The 12101-nt window shown below is 32.6% G+C and overlaps 1 protein-coding gene across 3 annotated transcripts in view; it reads left to right on the forward strand.

Moving 5' to 3' along the window:
* The window catches only part of LOC143062659 (centrosome-associated protein 350-like), a 137241-nt gene that overhangs the window by 13508 nt on the left and 111632 nt on the right, over nt 1–12101 (forward strand). For all 3 annotated transcript variants that reach the window (XM_076234348.1, XM_076234349.1, XM_076234351.1), the window contains exon 2: nt 4328–4416. In XM_076234348.1, coding sequence (XP_076090463.1) covers nt 4350–4416 — 67 coding nt within the window. In that variant the 5' untranslated portion in view covers nt 4328–4349. The remainder of the gene's footprint in view (nt 1–4327; nt 4417–12101) is intronic.

The following is a 12101-nucleotide window of genomic DNA, read 5'->3' on the forward strand; positions in this document are numbered from 1 at the left end:
AAGTTGGTCCAAATCGGGGTCCACTTTGTTTGATTTCAACATCAATTGAATATGGGGTTCTTCAATATGCTGAATCTAACCATGTATTTAGATTTTTAATAGTTGGGCACGGCTATCAAATTGGTCCACATTGAGGTTTAAAGGGTCTAAAATTGAACATTATTTGATTTCATCTAAAATTGAATTCTTTGGGTTCTATGATATGCTGAATCTAACCATGTATTTAGATTTTGGATATTTGACCATAATAGGTAAATGTCCAATTTAAAATTTTTAAGTTTAAACCGGATTTTTGTTACAAAAATGTCGGTTATTGATTTGGGGATGTACGGCGGTCGGTGGGGCAGGCGGCAACCAAATGTTGTCCGTTCATTTACTCATGAACCGTTCATCCCAAGCTTTTAAAATTTTAAAATGTTGTTACTGACAACAAAATGAAGGTCAAGTTCAAGAATGACGATTTTAACTTTTACCGTTCAGGAGTTATGGTTCTTGAAAGATTGAAAAATGGCATTTCCAGTCGTGTCCGTGCATTTACTCATGAACTGTGCAACCAAAGCTTCCCAAATTTTAATATGTTGTTACTGATGACAAAATGGAGGTCAAGTTCAAGAATGACGATTTTGACTTTTACCGTTCAGGAGTTATGGTTCTTGAAAGATTGAAAAATGGCGTTTCCAGTCGTGTCCGTGCATTTACGCATGAACTGTTCAACCAAAGCTTCCCAAATTTTAATATGTTGTTACTGATGACAAAATGGAGGTCAAGTTCAAGAATGATGATTTTTGACTTTTACCGTTCAGGAGTTATGGTTCTTGAAAGATTGAAAAATGGCGTTTCCAGTCGTGTCCCTGCATTTACTCGTGAACTGTTCAACCAAAGCTTTTCAAATTTTGATATGTTGTTACTGATGACAAAATGGAGGTCAAGCTCAATAATGTCGATTTTGACTTTTACCATTCAGGAGTAATGGTTCTTGAAAGATAAAAAAAATGGTGTTTCCATTCATGTTGTTGCATTTACTCATGAACCATTCGACCTAAGCTCTTTCAAATTTTAATATGTTGATACTGATGACAAAATGGAGGTCAAATTTGATATTGACGATTTTCACTTTCACTGTTCATCAGTTATGGTTCTTGTGATATTACCAGGACACAAATAAATGTTAATAAATCCGGTTTGCTGTCATTGTGACAGCCTCGATCTCTTGTTAAGTTTAAGTTCTTAGACCACATTCATTCTGTGTCAGAAACCTATGTTCTGTCAACTATTTAATCACAATCCAAATTCAGAGCTGTATCAAGCTTAATTGTTGTGTCCATACTTGCCCCAACTGTTCAGGGTTCGACCTCTGCAGCGGTATAAAGCTGCGCCCTGCAGAGCATCTGGTTATTGATTCTTGAAATGTTTTTTTTGGACTTGAAGTTTCTGGTGTCAGCTAGCACCAACAGTTGTTAAAGTTTGTGATAAGGTCAGCTAATGCTTATGGATAACCACTTATGGTAAGTCAATAATATTTGGTATGCCTGTGCAATAGCATTGGCAAATCTCATTTCCTTTGAAATTATTTGACCCTGCCTCTGAGCTATGGTCCATTGAATAATTTGACTTTAAATAAATTCAAACAGTTGTATTGTTTTGTGTTAAAAATTAAATTATTAATTAACCAAAAAAGGCTCAAGCCACAGTGTGAGGGCTGTATAGCCAGTCAAGGATGTTAAAAACTTCCATCATCATTTTATCAAAATACATTTTAGTTAATTACCTTACAGTCTGTGTCAATAGTAAATGATTTGAAATTTCAAAAATTATTAAAAGGCTTATTTCAGAAAAACTATAGCTATACATTGTATTTGATATACAGTTTATACCTTTCAGAGTTCTTAGATAAATGTAAAAATTGTATTAGTATTTAAAATAGTCTTGACTTTTTCCCTGAAAAACTATTTTTCTGCAAAAATAAGAAAAGATGTATATTGAAATACCAAGAATTAATATTATGAACATGTAAGGAATAATGATGACCAGATTAATGAAAAATGCTTTTCTCTGTCACTTCTACTGAGGTAAGCTTGGGCATAAATGATTGTCAGTGTTCTCCCCAGATATTGCGATATTCATATAGCATCCTGGTAAAAAAGGAAATTTGAAATAGCATTTAATTTCTAAAAATTATAGCATCACATCCATAACACAATCTATAAGAAAATGAATTCAGATAGCATCACATTCAGAAATATAGCATCACATTACCATGATGCTAAAAGGCCATGGGGAGAACACTGATTGTAAATGTTTAAATTGAATACAAATGTATAAATAAAAATGTACTTGCTGAAATTTTTAACAAATTGTTACCCCTAGTCGAACTTTAGACAACATAATTGGTAATTTATATGAAAATCACTTTGAGAATACATTTGGTTCAAAGAAAGATTGGTAAATAAAATATTTGGAATCATAATAAAGACCAATCTTTTAAAAGAGTTTATAGAATGAGTACATTTTTAATAGCTGGTTCAAGGACAAAAACATAATTTCCCCTTTCATAGTATACAAATAATATGTTTTGATAAACCTTAATTGATTTAATTCTTATCAAGATGTAGATCAAACACACATGTCAATCATAAAAATTCCTACAATAGGCAATACACAGAGGTATTTTAATAATAAATACAAACTAATTTTTTAACTCATTGTAGGAAATCATATTCTATACACGCAATATGATTGAGTTTTAAATCACTTTAAAAATTTTTGAATGTTACCAACTACAACCACTGGCATTCTTCATGTTCAACACCAGTGCAACACAGCCAACACTGAGGTTGTGAGGTCAAGCCCTGCCAGTGTGGGTGCACTGGAATACCCACACTGGAATCAAATCTTAATTGGCTAGGATTGTCAGTTTTCCTATCAAAGGTCAGTTGTTTTCCCAGGGCAACCTGACTGCCTCCACAAATAAAAGCTGGCCACCACTAAAAAGCAATCAATCAACATGAGTTATTATGAACATGAACAATAGTTATATGTTATTAAATTTGATTTTATTCCAGGTCTGTTATTCAGTTGTTGTATGTTGCTGTCAGTCTTATTTGAGTTTTCTCAATCGTTATGTGATAAATAATTAGCTAGCTATAGACTTGGTTATTGTTTGAATCGTTTCCTTTTTGTAATGTCTGGGCCTATTAAAGCTTACCATATGCTATGGGTTTTGCTCATCGTTGAAGTCTCATGGCTTCCTATAATAACATTTCAAAGACATGGGTAAAGGTTAACTTCATATTGTGTAATTTTCAAACATCAAACTCAAATATTCAAAAATCTTTTCATCAGCAATCGACAAATATCTTAAACCAACTAAAATAAATGACTTCATAGTAAATTAAGAAATGATATTAGCTTTTACATGTAGATTTGTGTTTGAAAAAATAAATAAACACAGAAATGAATTTCTTGCTGTTTTGGACTTGCATACATGTACATTTGTATTCTTTGATTTTTTATCATCTTTTATACTGCCCATGCTATAAAGGGACATTTGTGCACATTGAGGGATGAATCATGCATGTGTCTTATGAGAGTTTTTATGTTCATTTGTTATTTTGGCCAATGTTCATCTAACCAAGTGATGGCCTCAGTGGCCATGTGGTCTAAGTAGTTCTGTAATCACTAGTTAGTCAACACTGAGGTTGTGGATTCCAATGGTTGAGTTAACCCCACCTGTTCAGGTGCACTTGACTTATCTAAATTGACTAGGATTGTCAGTTTTCCTGTTGATGTCAGTGGTTTTCTCTGGGCACTCCTGCTTCCTCCACTAATAAAAACTGACCATCACAAAATAGCCCAAAGTGGCGTTAAAACACCAACTATCAATCAATCAATCTAACCAAGTCTTCCGAAATTTTATGTCTTGGAGCATAAAAACGTTGGAAATCCAGGATAATCTACAAAAATTCTTTGTTTGTTAGATTTATCATTTTCTTTAAAAAATATGGTCCAGCTTGCTCTTTTTAAATGATTGTTGATGTTTTTGTTTGAAGATTATCACGATCATTTAGTTTATGCTTATACATGTAGAATATGTACAGAATCCTATAAAATCAGAGTTCATGACCTCAATGGCTGTACATTTAATTTGTTTACATGTCTCGTATGAATAGGTTAACAACTGCTTTTGAAATAAATGTACTATATAAGTCCCATGAGAAAGATCTTTCAAGAAACCATTAATAGATTTATAATCCTATATCTGATCTTGCTATATCTAATACAGTAAAAAAAGACCTAGATATTTCTTATAACAAATTATATTTTGTAGATGTCCATGAAAACAGCAAAGAATGTTTAAAGGAAGGAAGGTGGCTAACCCAGTTGTACAGGGAGCTAGCAACTATCCCAAAGATACAGGTATTTATTGTACATGTGTTTATTTATAATTTTTTTTTTCTGTACCTTTAAAGTAGCCACAGGTAATTCTAGATACATGGGTCTGTATACGTACCCTTCACTGATTCTAAAGACAATAGGTAACTAGCCAAGTGGTACATGTAGGGATGTCTTACAGCAGAATGCATCGAGTGTGTAGGTAAAGGTAATATCTTTGGCGAGCTTGCTTGCTAGCTGAACCGGAAAGTCATTATTTGGTTAGGTAAACTACCTTCCCAGAGTTTGCGAAAACGGTTTTTGACCCGTCAGTCATGGGACCATCAAAGCAAGATTATTTGTCAGTCCTACAAAATTTTCGCCAGTCCTGAAAAGTTTGTCAATTTTATCCTGAAATAAAAATAATAACATATTTTATCGAAAAATAACTTTATTATTATATTCGTTTTATTTTTCACAGCCACGGACAAATTAACAATAAAGGAACAACTCTGTTCTTCTGATTGTTCTTATTTAAAGTCATCTTCACTATCCGTTCATCGGTTGAATTACTTTCTCAGTATATGTTATCTCCATAGAAGGGTTCAATTGCTGATTGTTTGCCTGGAATGGCTATATACTAGCTACATGAACAAATATAGCAGGCTCGTGGGGATCGCAACTTCGGTTTAAGTTTGTTTATAATCGACTAGTTACTGATAAAAAAGGCACTGCAACAGCCATTTTTTCATCCGTCATCGGGACTGGCACTAGCTTATAGTTTTAAAATTTGTCAATCAAATGTTAAGCATATTTAGTGTACATAATATACATGTATCTTTGAAAAAAACACGAACCACAAAATTTAGGATTGAATATTGTCTCTTTTTCTGCAAGACTGATCAATTTAAATGCTTAGATAACTTTTTGTACAAGCTGAATTTGAATTACCTCCCTTGGTATACATTTTTTGATTGGTTAGATCTAAGTCAAGTAAATTTGCACAGGTTCACTCTTGATTGTTAATTTGCATTTTATGCTCATTTGTGTATTTAAATTTCAAGTTCATCTAATAACAAAAATTATTGAATTTAGAAAAGTACTAAAATGTTAACCATGCTAGGCCATACTTGCCAACTTGCACATGTTCCTAGTTGCAGATTTGGTATTGCTCTTCTTTTGATGTAAGGAAGGGAAGTAAGCTTTTATAGCAAGGTTAAGAAAAGTTTATGAGATATCATTGAAAGTTCCATATATTAATTAAGACTGAAAAAGGTAATGTTCAAACGGACTACCCTATAATAATACATTTGCTAATTGTGTTATCCTTCTGATGACATACGTGTACATGCTTGATGGAACTTCCTGTTTGTGATTAATAAAGAGCCAATAATTCATCAAGATGGAGCATATCTTATCATCAGTATTCTTTTCATCTTTACTCTCTATGAAAACCTTATTTGACAAATATTGTCAAATTTCAATCTATATTATATTGTGTACACATGATGTTTACAGTTCTAAAAAAAGTCTCCTTGCCCTTTCTTTTCAGAGTACAGTTAGTTTAAGTTTTTGGAAATTAGAAGTCATAGTGGTGAGGGTTAAAACCCTACTTCATATAATAATTTGTACATCTATTGCAGCTTTACATTTTTAATTTCATAGACAATGGATTTCAACAAACAAAAATCTTCAAAATTTCGGGCAACTTTATTGAATTTCATGTTACATGAATAATAATCTTCTATAAATTAAGGAAGTTCTGTTTCTAGAAGTACATGTATACCTACATGTATATTGTTATTGGAATATTTATTTGTAATTATGTATGAATAAAAGTATGTAGCATGGACTATGATTTATATAAAAATATACCGATATAATTCTTCCTATTTGTAATGTAATGGTGGAGTGTAGCTAAAGGTTGTCATACTAATTGCTTTCTACGACTTACATCAAATATTCATTTCAAATTATAGCGTTGTGTCAAAGAATATGTCTTCCCTTTTCTTCTTTATTGGATTGAATTGGCATTGAGACCAGAAATATTTATATGGGTATTTAATCGAGCATATTTATTTATTTCGTTTTTCTTTCCCATGGTCCTTTGTGTAGTCAAACGTATTGAAAGTGTTAAGGCCATATATATAGTTATTCTTTGCTGAATAAAACTTTAGAGGGAAGAAGCCTATGTGATAAGGAGATTTCTAAGCACTAAGTTTAATTTTTTAGCACTTGACCAATACCCCTGCTGGTGGACTAATAGTCCCAGAGGGTCTCATCAGCTCTGTATTTGGGACTTATATTAAGTATTGACATGATTAAAAACATACCTTTCTTCAATCGTTATTTTATGAATTTAGAAATTATTAAGAAACTATGGTTCCCCTCCAGCAGTGTTGACCTTAGATTTATTTGTCTTTTCTCTTTAATTCATATTCTTTCTTGGCTGTAAAGTTTTTTGGTACAATATTAGATAATGCAAGTGCGTTCCTGATGAAGGTAAATCCAGAAAAAATTACATGCAACAGACGCATACAATTTCTAAGGTGATATTTTCATATTTATCATACATGTATGATGTATACATCCAGCCATCTCTATTGCTGGAAGATCTAAGAAGACCTAAATAGGTTCTTTGATAAATGTAAAGTGTGTTCATTAATACTCAGTGTGGATTCATTAATTTTTTTGGTGGGTACAAATTTATCAATTTTCGTGGATATTGGAACCATTTTATTTTTATGCCCCACCTACGATAGTAGAGGGGCATTATGTTTTCTGGTCTGTGCGTTCGTCCGTCCGTTCGTTCGTCCGTTCGTCCGTTCGTCCGTCTGTCCCGCTTCAGGTTAAAGTTTTTGGTCAAGGTAGTTTTTGATGAAGTTGAAGTCCAATCAACTTGAAACTTAGTACACATGTTCCTTATGATATGATCTTTCTAATTTTGAAGCCAAATTAAACTTTTGACCCCAATTTCACGGTCCACTGAACATAGAAAATGAAAGTGCATGTTTCAGGTTAAAGTTTTTGGTCAAGGTAGTTTTTGATGAAGTTGAAGTCCAATCAACTTCAAACTTAGTACACATGTTCCCTATGATATTATCTTTCTAATTTTAATGCCTAATTATATTTTTTTTCTAATTTCACGGTCCATTGAACATGGAAAATGATAGTGCAAGTGGGGCATCCGTGTACTTTGGACACATTCTTGTTTGTGGATATTTTATTTTTCATGGATTTACAAAAGTTTGCATTTAAGCCTATAGAAAATATGTTCTTATTCTAACCTTGAAATCCATAGATATTGGTATCCTTTGAAAGATAATAGATCCATATATAGTATATGGTGTTCTTGCTAGGATTTGAATTCAGGGACACAACATGCAAGTTGATCATGTTTATAGATTAAAAATTGAAATTATGAAATGAATTTCTCTCGTCTTTGTTTTTGTTTTTTGTGAGATAACTTTTCACATATTATTCATCTCCTCTAGTAAATTAGGTTGTCCCCTGTCTGTAATTGCTAGGATGACATCCACAATGAGACTAACAGGCCATAAAGAATTAACAGGAAGTGGCAGGAGCTATCAGTCACATCCATATTCTATAAATTTGTGAAATTTCTGATGAAAGCAAATCTTGTATGGGCTTTAATCTTCAGTGAAAAAAGTTTTGAACAACAGAAGACACCATTTGTAATTAACCGGATTTTTGTGACAAAAATGTCGGTTATTGATTTGGGGATGTAAGGCGGGCTGTCGGGCGGGCAGGCGGCAATTAAATGTTAACTCGTAATGCGTAAATGCACAGACACGACTGGAAACTCCTTTTTTCAATCTTTCAAGAACCATAACTAACGGTAAAAGTCAACCAAAGCTTTTATAATTTTAATATGTTATTACTGACAACTATACGAAGGTCAAGTTCAATAATGGCGATTTTGACTTTTACCGTTAGTTATGGTTCTTGAAAAATTGAAAAAAGGAGTTTCCAGTCGTGTCTGTGCATTTACACATGAACTGTTCTACCAAAGCTTCCCAAATTTTAATATGTTGTTACTGATGACAGAATGAAGGTCAAGCTTAATAATGACGATTTTGACTTTTACCGTTCAGGAGTTAAGGTTCTTGAAAGATTGAAAAATGGAGTTTCCAGTCGTGTCCGTGCATTTATGCATGAACTGTTCTACCAAAGCTTCCGAAATTTTCATATGCTGTTACTGATGACAGAATGAAGGTCAAGCTTAATAATGACGATTTTGACTTTTACCGTTCAGAAGTTATTGTTCTTGAAAGATTGAAAAATGGTGTTTCCCGTCGTGTCCGTGCATTTTCTCATGAACCATTCAACCAAAGCTTTTGAAATTTTAATATGTTGTTACTGATGACAAATTAGAGGTCAAGTTCAATAATGACAATTTTGACTTTTACCGTTCAGGAGTTATGGTTCTTGAAAGATCGTAAAATGATGTTTCCATTCACGTTGTTGCATTTACTCATGAACCATTCAATCTAAGCTTTTCAAATTTTAATATGTTGATACTGATGACAAAATGGAGGTCAAATTTGATATTGACGATTTTCACTTTCACCATTCATCAGTAATAGTTCTTGTGATATTGCCAGGACACAAACAAATGTTAATAAATCCGGTTTGCTGTCATTGTGACAGCCTCTTGTTTTATGTTGAATTACAAATTCCGAACAGTTTATTTCTGTGATGCAATACCATTTATGTGGTCAAAAGATAACAAATAAATCATTTCTTTGATACAATAATGTTTTATCTGTGTGGCCTGATCTTTTGCACCACACATGCCATTAAACTTGTGTAGTTTAAGATTTTATGCCACATGTGTTCCTGTGCCACTGGGTCATGTGACTCTTGTCTGTTATGATTTTATTTCATATGGGCTCATTTTGAGCATCACAAATGGCCCAAGGTCATCATTTGCAAGGATTAGAAGTAGAGTATTCAAGTGGCCTAAGTTTTTTTTTACTTTAAATATTACCAGATTACTAGTTTGATAGTGCAAATTCATGTGGCCCTTTTTATACGGCAAATGTCATCAGGTCATGTCTGTGCTTGATGCTATAGAATGTTTTTGTCAGTATTTATCTGTATATTTCCAATGCTGTTTTGTCCAAATGCAAACATGTTGAATAATTCATCTTCTTACCATTGGCACTCGGTTTGACAGTTGGCACAAATTCAAAATGTTCTTACTAAAAGATTTATTTATGTTCACACAGTTCACTAAATATAATCAACAAGCTTCAAAGTTTAAGTGAGATACGGAAAGAATTTTAAATCTGTTCAGTAAAATATTGTATGCATGTATATATACAAAATGACCTTTAATAAGTATTCATTCAGACAGGAATTACAATTATTGATCAGTAAAAAATAGAGCTGTATATATACAGAATATATAAAACTTGCAATTTATGGCTAAATTTATTGGTGTGTTTACTGTTTGAAACAATATCAAAGGGAAACAATTTTTTGGCAGTTTAAATTTTAAAAGATCAAAATTTCCTTTGGTGTAATTGGCACGTTGTTTAGTTTTGAATTATAAGAATTTTTTAAGATATTGAAATGTGACAGTGACTTGATACTGTGTACATAAAAAAATGTAGTTAAAATTTGTGAATTATAGATTTAATATTGTAACCATTTCCTGGTTCTTGGTAAACGTTATATATATGTCTTGATTGGATAGTACATGTATTTCACTGATAACTTACAGTTCAGGACAAATAAGAAATGATTTATAATGGTAGTTAATTAATTAATAATGAATGAAATTTGAAATAATCTAGTTTGAAAAAGATCTTTATCCCTCAATAAGTTGGATAGTTTATTTTACTTGATCCAATCTCATTTCACACACGCTAGTCACACGATAAGGAAGGGCCTCTCTGGCCGAGTGGTCTTAGTAGTTGAACTACTGTATCTCTAGCTAGTAAGTGTTAAGGATGCCAGTTCGAATCCTCAACTATGCAGGTGTGATAGTCGCCAATATTCATTGACTATAAGGATTGTCAGTTTAGTACCAAAAGTCAGTGATTTCCCGAGACACTCACGTTTCCCCTACCAATAAAAACTGTCCACTATGAAATAGCACAGAAGTGCTCAAAGTTTATTCTTGTTAGGCTAAATGTCCCAAAGTTGGTTACTGTTCTTTAACTTTACTTTGCCTCAACCAAACGTTTTGAAACTTATACACAATACTTATTTCCACATAAACTCAGATCAAGTACAAATTTTGGTAGCATCACTTTTACTGTACTTCAGGTATGTCCCTTTGTAACTTTATATGATATATGCAAGCAGGGCATCTTCTGTGTCCCATGTACACAATGACATTGGCCATTTATTCAATTTCTGTGTTGATACCCCCACTTTCCCATGTAAATGTATTTTATATTTTAAAAGTTGTAAAAATAAACCACATCTTCTAATAAATGAGGTATCTTAAACAATTTGTAAGATACTTTACCATTTAGAATGAGAATCAAACAAAATAGTTTTATTCTGGCACTATCTGTTTCAGGGATGATTTTTATCAGTTGATCTACTTAATATTTTTCTCATAAGTTGCTAGACTAAGTACCAGTAAAGGGCTGATAAAAAATTACAATTTGATATGTGATGAAGGAGTTTTCAGATTTTTTTTTATCCTTGTTTATCATGTTTAATAAAAGCAAATTTACGCCTGTATTTTGATTTCATATAGTCTACATTCGTTTGCCAAGTAATTTAAATTTTAAATTCATTTATAGTTGACATTGTATCTATGTTGGCTACATGTCATAGGTATACATAATTATGCCCTGCCCAAAACAAGTTATAAAATCTAAACTCAGAAAAACCCATATTGTATATTAGGCTATAAAAGACACTGACATTAAAAATATGAATCAATTTAGATGAGAATACTAGCAGCCTGATTTATACAAAATAACTTACCTAAAACAAGAACCAATGACAACCATCTTATCTACTAGCTCCTTGGGACAGGCACATGTATATTAAGAATTAAGCAGGGTTAAACATAACCATAAGCATGGTTAGCACTCAACCCTTTCTAAACCTGATACAGTAGTGTAACAGCATAATTTTAGAACAAACTGTAAAATCTGTTGTGAATGAGTGTAACTAAAAAGATCTGTGTAAAGCATAAAAACAACTAACATAGAATAATAGACATAATCCACTAAAATATAAGTACTTGCAGTTACTGAAAGCTAGTTCAAAAAGTCAATTACAACTAATAAATAAATCATGGTTTCCCAGACTAAATGTTCATTTTGAGATGGGAGATAACTGATTACATCATAATTATGACAGCAAAAAAGGGATAAGTTTCTAGATACAAAATAGTTCAAATATATATACTCAAAATTGTAATGGGTTAATTGTAACCATTAGGTGGCAGGCAGACCACTGGAGAAAAAAAAATTACGTTCATGATTCCTTGTGGAAGAGCCCCAAATTTCGTTTCTTTTGAATATCCACAAAAGATGTGGAAGATAAAATTGAGAATGAAAATAGGGAATGTGTCAAAGAGACAACAACCCCGACCAGAGAGCAGAAAACAGCTGAAGGCCACCAATGGGTCTTAAACACAGCTAGAAAATCATACCCCCAGAAGCGTGCTTCAGCTGGCCCCTAAACAAAAATGTATAATAGTTCAGTGATATTTGATCACATCATACTAAGCTCCG

This window comes from Mytilus galloprovincialis, chromosome 2 (genome assembly GCF_965363235.1).
Source record: "Mytilus galloprovincialis chromosome 2, xbMytGall1.hap1.1, whole genome shotgun sequence".
In the NCBI taxonomy this organism is placed as follows: Eukaryota; Metazoa; Mollusca; class Bivalvia; order Mytilida; family Mytilidae; genus Mytilus; species Mytilus galloprovincialis.